Below are 20,207 nucleotides of genomic sequence, written 5' to 3' on the forward strand. Positions count from 1 at the left end.
TGTTCTTCTGTTGCCTAAACCAGAAGCACAGAAATATTTGTGTTTACTCCTTCTCTAATCTCCACATCTAATTTATCACCATATCTAGTCAGTTTTACCTTTGTTAAAGCTGAAGTCATCAAAATCAAAATAAAGTCACTAATGTTAAGAAAACCTTGGCACATAGAACCAGGAAAGCCGTGAAAAGAGGGTTCTCATACCTAGTAACAAAAAAGGACTATAAAAACCTCAACCTTGCACATAAAATTCTTTTCCAAGGACATCTGCCCTTCCAACTTCTCCCCAGATTGGCATCATCCTTATTATTAATCTTTGTAGGCAAAGATAATTATTTCAAAACAATTATCCTAATTTTCTCCTTTAAAAACTTTTGTCTGCCTTTACCTCCTTCACGTACACATAGTTTACGTTATGGCATATGTATCTCCATTTCAGTGTTCTATTCCCAGATAACCATTTTCTTTTAGAGAGCCTCTGTTATTTAGGGTGACCCCTTTCCTCTACCTTACCAGTATCCTACTCTAAGCTATCCTGTGTCTAGCACTAGAGGTGGGTCATGGTAATGAACAAAACACATAATTCCTGCCCTAATGGAGCTTACATGCTGGCAGAGAGCCAACAAAATGGGTCACTAAACAGTAGTGGGGGAAAAAGAACATGGTGAGGGAAAATAATTGAGGGTGCATGGAGGCACTTGATCTACTCTAGATAAGATGGTCCTGGGAGGCCAACCTGAAAAGGTGGTACTCAAGCTTAGATTTAAGGGGAGCCAGGCAAGTGGAAGTGGTGATGCAGTCTAGGCCTAGAACAGCCAGTGCAAAGGCCCTGGGGTGATGAAGAGCTTGACTTATTCTAGGACTCATTAGGGAAGTCAGAAAACATTGACAGATCAGAGCATGCAGAGCCCTGCAGACTAAAGCAAAAGGTTTGGATTAATTCTGTGCATGGGGGAAGTTAGGGTGAAGTTTTAAGCAGAAGAGAAGCTGAGTGTGAATCCCTTCTGAGTGATCTCACGTGAATTTGTAACCTTTCGCATCCTTGCTGTTACTATCCCCAGAGAGAGCATGACCTCTCAGGGTGGTGGTGAGGACTAAAAAGGAACATCTGCAGAAAACTTCACACACTTGGCACAAAGAGGCTCACTCTGTGATAACTTTAGAAAGGAAACATTCTTTTTAAATAGAGTCATTTGAAATGCTGCTTCCCCATTTAAATCAGGACAAAGAATAAGTGGAATTTTTGAGCTGTATACAGAGAAATGGCTCCTTATTAAAATGGTATTGGGTATTGTAATTTAGCCAGCATGATTGGATTGCATTTCTCAAAGACTAAAAAAACTGTTCCTTTTTCTTTTTTTTTTTTTCCACTCAGCTCTCTAAGGTTCAAAATCCTGCCTTTTATAGATAATTAAGAAAACATGTTATTCAAGTATAACATATACTTCTATTTTAGAAGTATATCTTGGCTAATGTTTAGGCAAAAAGACTAATTTCATTTATTACAGTCAATTTGCATGTTTATCAACTTCCATTATCTGTAATTATTAGTTTTTCTTCATACTATTCTGTCCTTTATGACACATAATGAGTGATCTTGAGCTTTCATTCTTTAGTGTTTCAGAATCTCCAACATTAATAAGGCTTTTCACATATTGATAGCCATAATTCAAGTGCAATGTTCCTTAGTCCATGGCTCTCACACTTTAATGTGGATCAGAATCACCTGAAGTGCTTCACCCTACAGTCTCTGCAGTCTAACAAGTCCCCGGGTGACACCAATGCTGCTGATGTCTAAAACCACACCTGAGAACTCTTGTCTTAGCTCACAACAGACTTTCATTTGTTAAATGATTGTTGTCCACAGTAGAGACCTCTATTTTATATTTACCCTGTATTATTTTACACTGAATTACTATGTATCGATAACAATATTATTAGAAATATTACTGTAAATATTCTTGGGGAAAAAGTAATTTGCAAACTATCACCTTTTCAGCTTCAATCACTTATTACTGATGCAGTCGATGATAAACAATTTCAGAAAATGAAAGAATATTTTCAACAGAAAGAGAGCCACTCTCCTCAAAAATACAATCATCTTCTGTTACGTCATCTTAACAGATCAATAAATAAGGCAAGTAGGTTGGTTTGTTTTGTGACCAAGATTCAAATGTATAATTACTTATAAGGTTTTTAATTGAGTGTGGTCTAATACCTAGGAACTGGATAAAAATGAATTTCAGTATGTTTCACTATTGCTGAAATGTATTCAGCGATTCTTCATAGATGACCCCCAACAAGACGAGCCTTTGTTAATTCAGCAGGGGCTGATCCGAAAGATAAGTGTCATATTTTAATTTTATATAGTTTGGGATAACTTAAAGAACTAGCATGGATTTAGTTGCCTAGTGTTTTCTATTCCTCTGAAACCCAATTTGAAAAGAAATTGATATCCATTCTTATTGCCTATATCCAATCAAAAATTCAGCATGTTTTCAGCTGTATTATACATGCTGGACAGAGCACGTGAGTAGTGTAGGGGATGGCAGATGCAACCGCGTCTGTGCAGTAATAGCCTATTTTTCATTATTTTAGTGAATTTGGGGAAGATGAGTAGAGAATAGGTTCTATTTTAATAGACTTTGTTAACTAGAGTAGACCTATAAAAGTGAATCAAACACTTCCCTTTGCCTTTGTAACATCTCACTTTTTCTACTTTGTAGAAGTAGAAAAGATTCATTTGGCTGAATCCAAAACAATGAATAGCAAAAATTTTTTGCTTATTCAGAGTCACCCCAGTTTTGCAAAATGAACCTGGAGGTATGAGTACATGTGCCTTTATAATCTCATCTGGGGTAGAGCAGCTGTTGGCCACATCTCTTACTGCAGTTCCCCTCTTTTCATGGGGAGGTTATTAAGCATTGAGATGATCTGTTTTTTGGTAAGGAGATGGGGGAAAAAATGATCTGGCTGGTGATAAGGTCTTTGGTTACTCTTTAGGCTCTAGTTTCTAAAGTTTATTTGGGGGAGCTTGGGCTAAGAAGGTCTATCTCTGCCCCTTCTTAGTCTCAAATGCCTCTAAATTAGGAAGCTTCCCCTTAGAGGAGAAATTATTAACTCCAGGCTTTCTCAGACTCCTCTCTGGGGCTTTAAAAGTGTTTGCAGGGCATTTTAAAAACTCTGCTTATGTGAACTGTATGGATTTCATTTTGCATTTAATGCACTTGACTTCCTGATACTCTAGCTACACTATCATATGGATAATAGGAAGCCAAGAAGCAGAGATAAAACCCCAAAGGGAACAGAGCAGGGATGACCCAAGGGTACCTTGGAAATGTAAACTGCTTTGGGGGGGAGTATGTGTTGGAATATGGTCCAACCTGCCCCAATTTTTAAAATTAGGTTTAAGAATGCCCTCTCAAGGTATGAAAGTGTCAGATCCTATCTCTACTGGAGTTTTGAAATCAAATAGGATTTTCTATATTCCACTGGAATTCTAGTTGGTGATAAAAATTTCATAAGCATCATTGAGGTGCTGTTATTTCACATAGGTTTTGGCCTGGAGAGGAGGTTGAAGTTATCAGAGATACTGGGATGTTAGACTTTGTGCTTCTGAAGACAATTGTGCTTGCAAACTCATTATGGAGTGTGCTTGGAAGTTCTTTCAATTCTCCATAGAAGGAGAATTTCCTGCAGAAAGGAATGGGTTTAGTTCTGTTCTGTAAAATCCAGGAGGATTAAGCAACTTGCCCTGTACCATATCCCTAATAAGTTGTTGCTACTGTGTCCGGCCTCTGATAATGACACAGCTATGGGGACAGCTGGGGTGTCTGTTAGACAGCGTATGCTCATGGCACAGCAGTATGTTCAGTGAGCACTTCTATTCCCAAGTATGTGGATATACCCAACTAATTCATTAGGGGTGCTGAGAGGGAGATAAACTTCAGGGAACAGATGGAATGGTAACAAAAACACACTTTAAGGGCATGAAATTTAGAGCATGGATATAGGGAGGAAGAAAATAGCCTGATCCATGAGTTCCGCTTTAGAGGGGGACATTTCTTTCCTTGTGCTGTCAGAGAAAAGTGTTTCAGACAGTGGATGGTTCAGTCTAGTACAAGTATTTGCCTGATTTGAGGTACAGGAACCCTTACTTGGCTTATAGTATAGTGGTCCTCAGACCTTGTTGTACATTACACTCACCTGGAGAGCTTTAACAAACATCCCTTGGGTGATTCTGATTAATTGGGTCTTGAGATGGATCCTAAACTTCAGCAGGTGGTTTTCAGAGCTCCCCAGGCCAAGCTTGCAAACTTACTAGTTTGTCTTCAGCAGGAGTGCCTTGGGCTCTTGGCTTCAAAGTATACAAAGTTTTGGGAGGCTCTGCTCCTGTAACAGTTGTTTCTCATAAACTTATGTTCCTAACTTCATGTCCAACTGATGATTTCTGACCATGCATGCAGGATTTTTTTTCTTTTTTTTTTTTGTAAAAGTGACCAGTCTTAGCAAAAATGCTTCAAAGATGGCTTTTACTTTCTGAATAGATACTGTATATTCTAGGGAGAGTTACACAAGTTTATTTTAAATCATACCAACTGTAGTAAGTTAATACGAAATTTGATGTGTATTCCCACGGAGGGAAAAATATCTCCAATTAGCTGGAGGCTTTGGCAAAAGAAAGAAAGGCAGGCCTAAGGCATATTTACTATAACCGTGAATACTTCTGGGCCATTTTCCAAATTCTGCATCTTCTTCGATTGCAAGATATCCCCCTATGTTGGAGAGGTTCATTTATATTTTAAACTTTCCTGTGGCTTTCTGGCATTGATCTTGGCTGAGTCTCCATTTTTTTATGGTGGTCTTGGAGGACTTATTACATAGTACAACTCTGTAGCAGTGGGGTGTCATCCTGAAGGGTGATGAACGGGAGCCGGCACCGCCAGCCCTGTTGAAATGTTACAGAATGGGAGAAAGTCTTTGAGCGTATTTTGCTCTAATGACAAAATTATCTTGAGGAATTTTACGAAATAGGCAGCCTTAGTCTTACATCATTCCATCTGTGTTTCTTTTCCCGTGTACATAGTTTCCTGGTTTGAAAGAATGTTAGACTTTCTGATCTTGGAAGAACTAGACGCAGACACATCGCTGATGAGTGTCATGGAAGACTTCTTTGACACTGCACTGGTAAGGATGGGGGAGTAGGTGCTTCCCTAAGCAAATGCCGTTGGTAATTGGCAGGAATCTTCAAGTTATTTACGAGACGTGGTTTTCTAGAAGATGTTTTGTTAAAAGACTCCCATATCTTACTATTAGAATATTATGTGACATATTAATGTCTATAACTGATGTTATGGAAAAATGAGATGCTATTTGTTATGGAAAAATGAGAGGTGATTTATTTTTGTACAAACAAATATATTCACCTTAATTAAGTCACTGACACTCAAATAGGCTTTCTCTAAAATTCTTTCTGTATTTAAAGCCAACCCCTACTTGTTAGAGAATATTAGCATTAATGCATTCATGTTATAGTTTATAGTTCTATTTTAAAATAATACGAGCTTCACTTTTTCTTTCTTGTTATTAGGTGATTTCCAGGAATAGTAGTAAAGGTAAGTATTTTCCTGGTTATCAGTTTTTCACTCGTAGAATATTCTGGTACAGAGAAAATATTTAAATGATGTAAAAATAAAGCAGGTTTAAATATTATATTGGGATTTGGTGACCCCCTCCCTGTGGTAAGTCGATTGTGATGTTGTAAAGAATGTCTCAGTTTGCCTGATGTACATTTTAACTTAGCTGCAAGGACACCATCTGGTCACTTAACTCAGGTCCCAGGGAAGCCACTTTGTCATTTCAAACCGTCATTTCATTGGAAGTAGCAACAAAAATAATTTTATGGTTGGGAGTCGCCACAACATGGGGAGCTGTGTTAAAGGGTCTTGGCCTTAGGAAGGTTGAGAACCACTGGGCTAAGGGCTGGAAAGTCTGAGATTAGGGTGTGAGCATGGTCGTGCTCTGGTGATGTTCTCTCCCTGGCTTCTTGCTGTGTCCTTACATGGTAGAGAGGAAGCCAGCAAGCTCTCTGGGATCTCTTCTTGAGGGTGCTAATCCTGTTATAAGGACCCTGCCATTGTGACCTCCTCTCAACCTCATTAGCTCCCAAAGTCCCCGTCTGAAATACCATCACTTGGAGGTTAAGACTCCAAAATCTGAATTCTGAGGGGGACACAGTCCAGTTCATAGCAATAAAAGCTTGTGTTTGGACCCCACTCCGGCCACCCTCAAGAGAGCGGGCCTCTCTGCAAGTGACAGGTTTTCACATGTAGCCTTTGACAGTCCTCTTACATTGGTTTATGCTGGGACTCTACAGAGCTGATGTCTACTCCCTCTCTTCTGAAGGAGGAAGATGTCACTGACCTTCTTCCTACGTAATTCTATCATTGACATGATTACTCCTCTCCTTTTACTCAGAGTCTTGTCATCTTATTGCATGTTCCATTTTTATGATTGCTTTGTGTTTTGCTGCATGGATCAGGTTTTCTTTCCCGGTGTGCCCTTCTCTTGTGGTTTGAAGGGCTTACATCCTACTTCTACTGATACTGTTAATTTAATTATAAATATCAAAATGATGGTTACTTATTTAACATGTTTTTATTTCTTTTGTTTATTTTTTTATTAAATGATAGCTGTATACATTAATGCAAACATGGGGTACAGTGTAGTGTTTTCATATACAATTTGAAGTACTTTCATCAAGCTGGTTAACATAGATTTCATGTCATTTGCTTAGTCATCGTGTCAAAACATTTATATTCTAGTTCTAGAAAAGTTCACTTGTACCCTTGTTAGACAGATATATAGGTGATCTTTCTGGTCACCCTCCCACCACCCAGCCACCCTTCCCTCCTCCCCTTCCCCACCCCTTCCCCATATTCTTGGGCTAGAATTAAGTTGTATCTTTCATTTGAGAGCTATAAATTAGTTTCATAAAAGGGCTGTGTACATTGGATACTTTTTCTTCCATTCCTGTGATACTTTGCTAAGAACATTTTCCAGTTCCATCCATGTAAACATGAAGGAGGTAAAGTCTTCGTTTTTCTTTATGTTTTTCTCCATCACCTTGTACCCAGTCTGAGGCCCATATTATGTATCTTTGTAAATATTATTTGCTCTTTGTCTTGTGTTACAATATTTACCACAGTTATTTAGGTCTTTTTCTTTTGAACTGTCTCACTTTGCCAAACTTGGTAGAGTGCCATGTTGTTGTAGCTTACAGCAACCTCAAACTCTTGGGCTTCAGAGATCTTCTTGCCTCAGGGCCCGCCACAACGCCTGGCTATTTTTAGAGCCAGGATCTCAGTCTGGCCCAGGCTGGTCTCCAATGCCTGAGCTCAGGCAATCTGCCAGCCTCGGTCTCTCAGAGTGCTAGGATTCCAGGCGTGAGCCACCCATGTTTCTCCTAAACTCTTTTGTAGCATGACATTCCCATTCTTGAGTTCTTTGTTCTGCTTTGTCTCCATCTGCTATAACACATTTTGCAGAGCATTATTAGGGTGGGGGGTGGGATGTGGTCACTGCACTTAATCATTTGGGGATAAGTTTCTAGGTTTTATACACTATTGCTTTGCATGCTGTTCCCCTTACAATCATTTCATTGTGTTCTGCTATTAAGGATTATGAGCAGACACACACACACACACATGCACGTGCACACATGCATGCACACACACATTTGTTTTACATGGTTCTGAGTTATTTTGAAACTAAATCTTTAGCTCAGGGCAATTTATTCTTTGATAATGAGTTTTATCAGCTTCAGCAATATTGATGTTTTGAGCTGGGTAATTCTTTGTTGTGGGTGCTGTCTGGGGCATAGTAGGACGTTTGGAGTCATCTCCATCCTCTACTCTCTAGAAGGCAATAGCATCCCACCTCTGAGTCAATGACAGCAAAAACATCTTCCGACATTGCTAAGTGTCCCCTGGGTAGGGAAGGAATCACCTCTAGTTTTCAAATGAGGTGAAAACCTCTGAGGTAGAGTGTTTTTGGTGTATGTAACAGAATGTCTAATTCAAATAGGCTTAAAGAATAAAGGTAACTTATTGGTTGAAGGAACTTAAACATCCAGAGACACAGTTTGGAGCAGTGGCCCCACTCCATTTCTCTGCAGTTCTTTTCAGTTTTGCCTTCATCAGAGTCTAGTCTTTGCTCTCAGCTTGGTTTCCCTTGGTGGTTTAAGGTGGCTGTCTGCATCCAGAGCTTCCGCTTCCTATCAGATCTGGGGGAAGACAGTTTCACTTTCTCAACTAGCATACAAAGGCCCTATCTTTGTTCTGATTGGATACCCCCAAATTAACCAATCACTGTGAAAAGATGAATGAGATGTTTCCTTTATAGTTTAAACCAATCAGGATTCGCCTCTGGAGCCCTTTTGTCCTGCTCACAGGGAGCCCTGACTGCTCCATACCAGGGGAAGGGAGAAAGCATGTGGGGGAGGCCACCAAGAAGTCCATTGCCGTTACTTTCTGTTCTCTCTGTGTAAGATTATCTATTCTTCATCTTTGATTTTGTCTTTACATGCATCTTTTCTTGCTCATTTCCCCTCTCTGTATTATGAAAGCTGTTCTCAAGTTTTTCCTGGAAATCCTTACCTTAGCTAATTCTGCTGTCATCGGTTCTACTGTAGTCTACAACTCTGTGATCGCATCTTTTTGTCCTTGAGACTGGGAGGTGGGGGCTGTCTGTCTCCGCGCTCAGCTCTATTCCCTACTCTTTCTCTCTCGGCTTCGTATTGCCGAGTATTAGTTTTCCTAGGCGTTTTTTGCCGGCAAGGGTTAGATGATGGAAAAACTGCTGGGAAATGGAAGTAGGAGAGAGAAAACTGGCCCTTTCTCCCCCTCCCTTCTTGGTTGCCATCTCTGGCAGTGGCTGCATAGTCCTGTGTGGCTCTGGCTCATTTTCTGTTGGAGCTTTTGCTCGGTGGCCTGGGCCCGGGTAATTCCACTTCCTCTCTGAGGCTCTGGGTCCCCAGGGGTTAGGGAAAGGGGTGTAGTGGTTTCCTGCTGGTATTGATCTCGGGCTTCCTCCCTGCTCTGGGTTTGGCTTCCCAGCTACTCTGTGGTCTTTGTCACTAATCTCCTCAGCTTGGAATACCTAGAATGGGTTTGACTTTCGTAAAACATGTTTTTTATTTGTGTGTATTTTCATCTTAGACTAGTGCCTTCTCTAGTGCAAATCTAATTTTTTCTATAGAATTTAAGTTTTGAGACGATGAATCAGGTGCTTCCTAAATTTTTAAGTTTCCTTAATTATTTTTCAAAAGTCACTTTTCTGCTACCTCTTGTTTCTCTCTTTTTTCCATGGGGCCATCTGCTGTTAGTTTCTCTTACTACTCTTAAAATGAGAATAGGGACTCACATCTGATATTAATAATCAACAGGGGGCACAAATACCTTTAGAGTCCAACTGGGCTCTGTTAGAACCTTTCTTTTCAGTTGTCAACTGGTGGGCAAGTCATTGGCACAGCCGCCTGCCCTATGTCTGATAGTTTCCAGACCTTACCCAGCTGTGTCAGCGTGACTTGTTTGGTCTGAAAGAGGACTTTTATGTTTCTATTTCCTGGTTTGGGTTCCTGTGATTTCATGAATTATCCAGGGGTTTAAAGGTATATATGTGGCTGGGTACAGTGGCTCACACCTGTAATCCTGGCACTTTGGGAGGCTGAGGTCAGGAGCTCAAGACCAGCCTGAGCAAGAATGAGATGCTGTCTCTACTAAAAATAAAAATATATATATCAGGGTGTGGTGGTGGGTGCCTGTAGTCCCAGCTACTCAGGAGGCTGAGACAAGAGGATTGTTTGAGCCCAGGAGTTTGAGGTTGCTATAAGCCACGGGGGCTCTAGCCTGGGGCAACAGAGTCACACTCTGTCTCAAAAGAAAAAAAAGGTATATAATATGTGATAAATAGGTTCATATATATAATTTTGGATTATCATTTATGTTACAACCTTACCATGAGTTTTTATACTGTACAGTACCATTGTCATTGAAATCACATATTATTAAGGATAAAATATTACTATTATCCTGTGTGTGTGTGTGTATGTGTTTTACTATGTACTGACATAAATAGCTCTTGAACTTTCTGTGGTTGTGTTATTTAATATAGGCCAACACTTTATTAAAAATTCTGTTAGTGCCATTCGTATGCAATTTTTATTTCATAAAATGAACAAATGTTGGAAACACAGGGAAAGGACAGGCAACTGTGTGTAGGAACTGCGCTTTGTACATGGCTAAGTATGGACAAGAAATTGTAGCTTTGCTCAGGATAGGATGATCGGAAGGAGTAGTCACACCTTGGCGTGGGCGCCCTTGTTCTCCTTAGTGGGTATCTATGTAGTGCAAATTGGTATGGCCTGAGGGTTTCTGAAACTTGAAGCAGACTGTAGTTCATCCCTTGTCCAGACTGTATCATTTCTAATTGTTTACTGCTCCCTTGATTCCTTCTGTCTTGTCTCTTCCTGCTGTGTAAGCGTCATTTCCTTTTTAGCATAAATCTGATTCTCATTTAAAATAATGCTTTCAGGGAAAATTCAGATGCTGGATTCCTTCCTATTCAGCTTAGGATTCCTGGTGACAGAACCCACTATAAATCAGCCTCTTCAACAAGAGGTAAGTGGCAAATAACGAAACCGGTTACAGTTGCTCCAGAAATCTTAAAGAAGGTTTTGCATAGGTCTCTGTTTCGTTTCTTCTCCATGAATGCCTACACCGATTCCAAAAAGGCTTTGAGAACTTTGAACAGCATTTTGCAAGGTGTACCTCAGGAAGAGAGGAAGAAATTCCTTTTGTCAGAAGGCATGTGTCGTCTCATGTAAGTGACTTTGTACAAGTTATGTGATGCAGTAAGGGTAAAATCTCTTGTGATTGTACTACTACAATCTTTGTCTTTAGATCTGGTTACTTCCTTCCACCCTTTGGTAAATGCTTCGAGCACCTACTATGTATATATTAGGCACTATGCTAGACAGTGAAGAGGAACTGAAGTGTTAACTAAAAAAAAAATTAACAGGGTTTATACTTGAGAGAAAGAGCTTTAGAGCTTTATTTCTTATCAAGGGAGCAACCTCCTGGGTGGCCATTCCAACAGGTTGAGAAGCAGAGGCCTGGTGGAAGCCAGGCTGAAAGAAGAGAGGACAGAGCTGGGTGGTCAAACGTGCATATTCCGCAAGCTATAGGAGGAGTCGTGGATATTCATGAAGGGATAATTGGGTCTTTCTCCCTCATCCTGCCACGCCTGGGAACTCAGTTTTAAGGTGTTTCTGTGGCTTCCTTGACCAAGAGGGAAGCAAAGGGCTTAGGGTTTTATTTTAGTTGACAAAAAGCAGACTTTGCTAGATTCTCCTTATATTTTCTTTCTTTCTTTTTTTATTTTTTAAGTGGTATGGGGTATTTTGTTGGCATCAGATTTGTGAGGCAAAGTGCTTGCTCAGGCTATGGAATATTTTCTCATCGTGAATATGAACTGGAGGAACGTTGAGTACAGACCCTGGGCCCACACTGCTTAGCTTCACACCCTGGTTTTGCCAGTCAATACTGATTGTCTGCAAGCACAGTCTTGACCTCATGGTAGTTTGCTTTCCTCACTTACAGAATGGAGTCAACGGCAGTATTTACTTGATTGAGTTATTGTGAAGGTCAAACCAAGCAATCCATTTAAAGTGATTAGCACATTACCTGGTAAAGAGCAAATGCTTCCAGGTTACCAGTTATCAGCTATGCCAAGAGGGCATGCAGTTTGTATTGCTTTGAATGTTTTGGCTTTGAGTGACTCAAAGTCACAGTTACGTAATTCTTGGGACATGAAATTTGGAGGTTAGATTGCAATGTGTGACCATGGAAACAACAAAAGATGCACCTTTTTGTAATTTGAACCTAAACATGTGACTGTGCCAGCCACTTCCACCATGGAAAGCATCATCCTAGTGCATGGCCTCATCCATGTGGCAGCCAGCATGTAGGGCCCAGAAGAGCATCAACTCATTGCCATCATGTTTGCCCAGGTAACTAATCTTTGCAGGATTTAGTTTTTCCACATCATTTTTCCTAAAGAAAAATGTATTGCATGCATCAGTGAAATCAATACTGATTTAGTTTTGGAGAGCAGCTGCCCTGATATTTTCTAAGTTTTTGAACTAACCCTATGGCTAGACTACTTTATTATCTGTGTGTCCGAAAAAGCCTAAAATGTTCTGGACTTTAAGTCAATAGTAAAACATGGAAGTAGAAAGTTAAGTAGAACTCTTGGTGGTACTGTTTAATAGTAACAAATCAGTGTACCTTTGAGAGACTGAACTATAATAAGGAACTTTTTTTTTCTTTTGAGACAGAGACTTAAGTTATCACCCTCAGTAGAGTGCCATGGTGTCATAGCCCACAGCAACCTCCAGCTCGGGCTTAAGCAATTCTCTTGCTTCAGTTTTTTTATTTTTAGTAGAGATGGGGTCTCGCTTTTGCTCAGGCTGGTCCCAAACCTGTGCGCTCAAGCTATCCACCCACCACAGCCTCCCAGACTATCATAAGACTTTATTTTTTGAGACAGAGCCTCAACCTGTCGCCCTGGGTAGAGAGCTGTGACATCACAGCTCACAGCAACCTCCAACTCCTGGGCTCAAGTGATTCTCCTGCCTCCGCCTCCCAAGTAGCTGGGACTACAGGCGTCTGCCACATCTCCTGGCTATTTTTTTCGTTGTCATCATTGTTTGGCAGGCTGGGCTGGATTTGAACCTGCCACCTCAGGTATATGTTCTTTAAAATTAGAGCTCTGAGCTGGTCACAGTGGCTTATACCTGCAATCCCAGCTACTTGGAAGCTGAGGTGGGAAGATTGCTTGAGGCCAGAAGTTTGAGACCAGCCTTTGTAAGACCCCCATCTCATAAATGAATTATTTTAGACATTGTTTTAAAAATTGCCATCATACTTGTTAGCATTTAGTTGAAATTCTAAATGAATATATAATTTATGGGAGTCTTTATTAGTTATAAGAGTATAATAACTTACATCACATTACAGCTCTAAATTAATTTCTAAAATCAAATCAAAGAGCTCAAAGGAAAGAATCACAGGAGCGACTGTCTCATTCCTTCCAGGTGTCAAACTGTGTAAAAGGACACACACCTTCATGGTGGTGAGTGACTATACAGCTGCAGGATCATAGCATTTGAAGAATCCTCAGAGATCATCAAATTGAATTCACTTCACAGAAAGGAAATTAGAACCTCAGAGTGTGTAATAATACTTCCAACTTATTAAAAGATAATATACATGGATTATGGATATTTAAACTTGAAAAGGTTTTTCCATAAAAATGTATTATTTGACACTGAGGAAATTCTGATGCTGAGTCTAAAATAGTTTCAAAAATACATATCTTGGTTTTAAAATTTCATGCAAGTGTAATCAAGTTTTACCTCTTGCCATTAATTTCAGTTAAATGTAATTTGTCTAAATGTTTCAGGAGAGACCTTGCAAGGACAATCTTGACTGTGGGTGGTAAGAAGATTTAGAATTTTAAATATTAGAATATTTGGACACGGGGGGTTTTATGAGCAGCTTGGAACAGTGGTTTATTTATAAATTCTGGTCTGATTAAAATAGAAATTAGGATTTTATTCTTTGTTTATTTGGAGAAATTTAGCTTCCTGAAAATTGTAATGAATTATGAGTTAATACTCATTTACTCACCAGCAAGCTTTGTCAAATTGGCATTTTGTTACATTTACTTCAACTTTTTTTCCCAAATAAATCAGAGTCATAGATAAAATCCCCTGTGTCCATGTCCCTGATCCTGTATTCCTCTCCTTCCCCCAGATTTAAGTTTATTTTTCTCCTTTTGCTGTATTCATAAGCATCATACTTTATTATTTTGCAGATTTCAAAAGCATTATATAAATGCCATCCTACTGGGCTGCAATTCCCTTTTACCCTTAATATTATTTGAGACATAAACACGTTGATACCCATAGTTTTCGTTTCTCTGCTGTGAAATACCATAATTCATCTTGGGATTTTCTTTTCGTAGTAGAATTATTTTTAAGGCTATTTGATAATGGGCTTTTCTAAATATATAAAGTATATTCTTTTGTATTTTCTAAGATAGAAATTGCACAAACATTATTGGTTTAAAAAATTTGTCATATGCCAAACTGCCATTTAGTTTTTTCTCCTAATATTAAATATCAAATTGAAAATATAATTCCTTTAGGATACATCTTGCTGCTTATAAGATACAATGCTAATCTCTTTAGATGGAACTCCTTAGAGCAGTGCTAACCCTGAAGCTCATTATTTTTTAGCTTTGTGCCCAGAATTATCCTTGTCTACTGTTTTTAATCTCTAGATTATGACCAGCAGGTGGCTATTTCTGAAGCATTGTGTAGACTGGCGATTAAAAAATCAAGAAATGAACTTGTCCATGAGTGGTTCGACGATGATGCCATTGCTGAAGCTTTCAAAGAAATTAAGGATCGAGAATTTGATACGGTGAGATCCCTGGTTATATGAATTTCTGTTTGGCCAATATATGCAAAGCATCCTCTTAGTACCTTCCTGTGCCTGGAATTTGGGAGGGTTTTTCACTTAAATGCGATTAAGATGCCATCTTGAAGTTCCTGTTTTCTACTTCAGCAAAACAATTTGAAGGCAATGTAAACAGAATATTTGGGGGCCAAATGTGGGGATATCGGTCTTGGAGGGGTGAGCAGTTTTTAATGAGCCAAGGAAAATAGGGAGAGTTGGAGGAAAAAAAATGACAGCATTTTAGCCTGGCAGAGGGCACCTGCCTTAATGGCTGGAGGCTAGAGTTGGCCTGGCATGGTCTGTGGCAGAGGAGTGTTATGGGGTGGTTGTGTTCTGAGCCAGCCTCTCCCATTCGGAAAAACTAAGTTTTTTTCACTGTTCTCTCTGCGACCTGGGCTCACTGTGACTGTGTCCTCAAGTAGCAACCAAAAATCTCAAGGCTGTCTGTGTATCTACCTTCATTCTAAAATAGCTAAAACATTTCCCTCTCATATTAATAAAACATTCTTAAACTGAAGGTTAGGGTCTTCTAGGAAAAGGTAAAATTCTTAACAGTACTCATGTTAACAACACCTTTCTGATCAAAAGTCCCATGTAATCAGGATTGTATTAAATCTGAGCCTTTAGCTCATCTCCAACTCTGAGCCTACTGCCACGGATTGTACATAAAAGCTGTTTAGTCAGAATTCAGTATGATGTAAATTGAAAGACCTGAGCTTTCGGCTAGTCCATACTTAGATTTGAAATCTACCTCAGGTTTCAGTCCCACCTTCCCGACTTGTATGATGTATGCATTTTGGCCAGGGAGGTGTCCTGTGAAGCCTCAGTGTCCTCATCTGTAAAATGGGCAAACCCTACCTCAAAATCATGAAAGCTCAATGAGAGACACTGACAGGGCCTGGGCTGTTGTGGGTTCGTTCACATGTTAATTTCTTTTCTCCTCTGTGCCATTCCCTCATTTGCAGAGAAATTCAATGAATATAGGAGAAAAGTAATTATCTAGTTTCCAAAATCATTTTCCCCTAGAGCCATCAACTTCTCAATTGAATTGCATTTACGTGAAAGGCCTACCCAGCTGATGTATATATCTTAGTGCTGAATATAGACATGGAGAAGAGACGACCATTGGATCACAATAATTAAGAGAACAAAAAGCTGGATCTGAGTTTCTTTGCCTTTAGAATGTTGGGGGCCAAAGTTATTTACTTTCCTGATAGGAGAACTGTCAACATAGTCTCTGTTCTTAGAACATACACCTGGAGAGTGAACTCAGGGAGGAGTGGGATAGGAAGCTCCTGAAAAGGAGAACGCAATGAATGATACACACGGATAAACCCAAAGTTGGTAAATTGTATGAGTTTGTGGTTGGTTTGTGCTAGGCAGGTGTTACAGAGGTAGATATCCAACAGGTTAGTCACGTTATAATCTAGGAGGTCCTCGGTAAAATGTGTTTCTTTTATTTACTCTTCTGACCCAGTAAAACATGATAATACATGTATTAGAATCTTTTCAAGACCTATTTCTCTGGTGAAAATCTAATGGCTGGGAGAAAGGGGTTCCTTCTAGAACAATGGTTCTCAACCTTCCTAATGCTGCGGCCCTTTAATACCGTTCCTATGGGTCATAACCCATAGGTTGAGAACCCCTATTCTAGATCATGTGCCTGGAGCCGCCTCTTTGCGGCACAGGGTATTGTTACCGGATAACAACAAATCCTTATTAGGTTACTGCATCCTGCACATTTAGAAGCAAGCACACTGATAGGGGTAATATTCAATAAGACATCTTGATTTTTTTCTTTTAATAAAAGGATTTACATTATTTCCTTTGAAGGACAGTAGACGGTTTCTCAATCACCTAAACAACAGACTTGGTGACCAGAGAAGGTAAGCTATCTCTCTCTGGGCATTATTTTATTGACTAGTTGTGTTCTGAGAGTGTCTAGTATTTTAGAAGAGCAGTCTAGGATCTGTTTCGTTTTAGGAGAGACTTATCAGATATATCATCTACTGAAAACTACAGAGCTGTTCCATCAACCTATAAAGATCAGACCCTTTCTGCCTGCTGGCTTATATGAGTGTGTTTGGAACTTTTTTTTTTTTTTTTTTTTTTGAGACAGAGCCTCACTACGTTGCCCTGGGTAGAGTGCTGTGGCATCACAGCTCACAGCAACCTCTAGCTTCTAGGCTTAAGTGATTCTCTTGCCTCAACCTCCTAAGTAGTTGGGACTATAGGCACCTGGCACAACGCCCAGCTATTGTTTGGTTGTAGTTGTCATTGTTGTTTGAATCCAGGCCTGGGCTGGATTCAAACCCACCAGCTGGTGTATGTGGCTGGTACCTTAGCCCCTTGAGCTAAGGCACCAAGCCGTGTATTTGGAACTTCATCAGTCTTCAGTATCTTTATTCATGATGTGGTATATTTTTAACATTACATCCTTTAGAAAATCCATAGATTTTTATGAAGACCAATTTCCAACAGACTTGAGCTAGCTGGAGATAGACGTCTTATGGGCAGTTAAGTCCTTGATGAGACAATATTTGCTGAATTCACTCTAGTTTTTGGCAATCTTATCAAGTAATTGGGTTGAAATATAGTAATTATAGTAAATGTGGCTTATATACCACCATAGTAGGCCGCCATTTGCAGGTTTGAAACGCCTAGCCTACCCTGTACAAGCAACCTTACAGCAGACCCAAGTTAGAAATTCTTATTGCAGACCCCGTAGGTGTGTTTAAGGCCCGCCCACATTTAATTTCCTTTTTTAATTGTGAGCTGTTTTGCAGGGTCTATTCGCTTCCGTGTATTGCTGCTTTTGCTGAAGAGAATGAGGTAGGTTTTTCTGTGTTGGAGGTGTGCAGTGAAACCCATAGTTAGGTCAAACTTTTGCTCTCATAACTCAAAAGGACCTTTTAAGAAAGGATAGTAACTTCTTTCCCCAGTGACCTCAATTCCCAAACTCTATCATGCTGTAATCAGGATGCATTACCAATAAGTTTAAGGGTTCCACTGTTACTACTTGGAAGAAGGAATTTTAGGGCCTGTACTATACACAGGAAGTTAATTACAGCACCCTTGCTCTGTTCACCCTATTTGTGGGTAACAGTCATCCTTAGACGGGAGGGAAAAGGGTCATTTCCTTGCTGCTTTCCTTCCAGCTGATGCTTCTCCCTCTTATCCTCAACCACTGGGGCCACTGTTCTTTCTTTTCTCTCTCTCTCTCTCTTTTTTTTTTTTTTTTTTTTTTTTGAGACAAGAATCTCACTTTGTTGCCTCACTTTGCAGCTCACAGCAACCTCAGACTCCTCCTGGGTTCAAGCAAACCTCCTGCCTTTCTTAGCCTCCTGAGTAGCTGGAGATCTGAACCAGGTGCCCAGCACAACACTGGGCTAATTTTTCTATTTTTACTAGAGATGGGGTCTGGCTGCTGCTCAGGCTGGTCTTGAATGCCTGAGTGCCAGTGATTCTCTACTTTATAGCTCAAGGGTGACCATTTTCTATTCAACCCCCTCCTTGGTTTATAGCCGAACAGAATCCTTCATGTAGAAAGTCCACACCCTGCAGCACCTCAGCCTCTCAGGTCTTGGAACCTTGGCTAGGCTGAGGTTTCCCAGACCCTATCCTCACAATGTCCTCATTCACCATTTTCTTGTGTTGGGTACAGAGTCTCCTCCTTGGCCTCTGTGAACTGAACCTTCATGTTGCCTCTCTCTAGAACTGATTTTGGGAGACGGATTCCTGTGTCTCAATTCTGATTTTCCAGATCCTCTGGTTGTCTGAGGATTCTGTTCTCTGCTTGCTTCTCTTTCTAGGACTTCCAGATTTCCAGCTGCTTCCATCAGGGCCCTTACACTCACCCTTACACTGGATTCCATGGGTGTCATGGGTTAAACCCTTCAGTCTGCTGTATAGTTATTAAAATGTAGGCATGTATGATGAAAAGGAAAGATGTCCGAGTAATACTGCTTATGGAAAAATCAGGTTGTAGAGTAAGTAGCAAGTTCAGTGTTTGCTTCATTGTTGAGAAATAAAACCTTTAGATATATTTCTTGATAGATGTCTAGAAATCACCTAAAGGAGAAACACAGGTATTGTAATTGGTACTTATGGATAGGTACATGTGGGATGTTGTGGGGCACAGAAGCAGATGTTTACTGTTTCTATAAATATGTCTTATTTTATAATGAAAATGAAGGTAATTTGAAATCTCCAAGTCTTTAATTGGCAAGTCAATGGCAAATCCACACATATATTTGATCACAATTAACTCCTCCAGAAGTTTCCATCCATATGTAGTGTGGATTGTTAGAGCTTTAACAGAGAACTGTTTTCTCCAAAATTCTATCTAGAAAAAAATATATAGATGGTGTCATTCTGATAAATATGCTAAAATAGTGGGAATTTCTTAATGGCTTAGTTATATACAATTGAGATCCTTCTCCTCTCCTGCATAAATAAGTCAGATAATAAACAGAGGCCCTACAATGTTAAGATAATGTTTTTGCAGGTAAAGTGCAAGTTCTCTTTTTAATAGAATAGTTTTTATCTGACTTTAACATGATTTTTTTATATGTATAATTCATGCTGAAATTCCCTCTTACAGGTGAGAAAACCAGCAGATGAAAAACTAGAGAAATTTTGGATTGATTTCAACTTAGGAAGTCGGAGTATAACTTTTTATATAGATAATGCTGAGGTAATGAGGATTGACTCCTGATTAGACCTAAGCCCTTAGAAATTGTTCGTTTGTAGATATATATTATGTGCTCATGAATTTCACTTGTTTATTTTTCCAAGAGTACTCTGTGGGACTTGGTAAGACTTTCGAAGGAAGTAGTGATGAATTTTGCCATAACAGGTAAGATGATAATTTTGAACTACCCGCATTAGTTCTGAGTATTGTTTCTATTTTGCAGTGTATGTTAATTCTAGGATATATTTGATCATGACTTGAGGTGGAAGAAAGGCTGCATATATAATGGAAAGCTCGTTGTTACAGACTGCTGACTTGTTTGCTTTGTGATATTGATGTTCACTTACTTGCCTAGTTTTCTCATTGTAAAAATGGTTATAGTTTCTCAAAAAATTAAAAGTAGGACTACTATATGGTCCAGCAAGCTCACTTCTGAGTATATAGCCAAAAGAATTGAAAGGAGAATCTCAAAGAGTTATTTGTATACCTATGTTTTTAGCAGCTTCGGAATAGCCAAAAGTTGGAAACAACCCAAATGTCCATGGAGAGATGAATGGATAAACAAAATGTAATCTGTACATACAATGGGATATTATTCAGTTTTAAAAAGAAAGGAAACTGGGCGGTGCCTGTGGCTCAGTGAGTAGGGCACGGGCCCTATACTGAGGATGGTGGGTTTGAACCCAGCCCTGGCCAAACTGCAACAACAAAAAAAAGCCGGGTGTTGTGGCAGGCACCTGTAGTCCCAGCTACTCGGGAGGCTGAGGCAAGAGAATCGCCTAAGCCCAAGAGCTGGAGGTTGCTGTGAGCTGTGATGCCACAGCCCTCTATTGAGGGTGACAAAGTGAGACTCTGTCTTTAAAAAAAAAAAAAAAAGATTTAATAACCAGTTCATTCACCTTTTATCTCAGCTTGGTAGAAAGCATTGAGGGG

General features: G+C 39.7%; 1 protein-coding gene across 1 annotated transcript in view; it reads left to right on the forward strand.

The window, feature by feature from the left end:
• Window positions 1-20,207, forward strand: part of SYCP2L (synaptonemal complex protein 2 like) — a 71,551-nt gene that overhangs the window by 8,454 nt on the left and 42,890 nt on the right. Inside the window, exons 3-14 of the mRNA XM_012804205.1 lie at window positions 1,996-2,133; window positions 2,219-2,342; window positions 5,083-5,183; window positions 5,587-5,611; window positions 10,590-10,675; window positions 10,789-10,877; window positions 13,521-13,555; window positions 14,403-14,545; window positions 16,415-16,467; window positions 17,368-17,413; window positions 19,185-19,277; window positions 19,379-19,439. Of these exons, the coding sequence (XP_012659659.1) occupies window positions 1,996-2,133; window positions 2,219-2,342; window positions 5,083-5,183; window positions 5,587-5,611; window positions 10,590-10,675; window positions 10,789-10,877; window positions 13,521-13,555; window positions 14,403-14,545; window positions 16,415-16,467; window positions 17,368-17,413; window positions 19,185-19,277; window positions 19,379-19,439 (994 nt within the window). The remainder of the gene's footprint in view (window positions 1-1,995; window positions 2,134-2,218; window positions 2,343-5,082; window positions 5,184-5,586; window positions 5,612-10,589; window positions 10,676-10,788; window positions 10,878-13,520; window positions 13,556-14,402; window positions 14,546-16,414; window positions 16,468-17,367; window positions 17,414-19,184; window positions 19,278-19,378; window positions 19,440-20,207) is intronic.

Source organism: Otolemur garnettii, unplaced genomic scaffold (assembly GCF_000181295.1).
Source record: "Otolemur garnettii isolate 467f Iridium unplaced genomic scaffold, OtoGar3 scaffold00026, whole genome shotgun sequence".
Taxonomy (NCBI): Eukaryota; Metazoa; Chordata; class Mammalia; order Primates; family Galagidae; genus Otolemur; species Otolemur garnettii.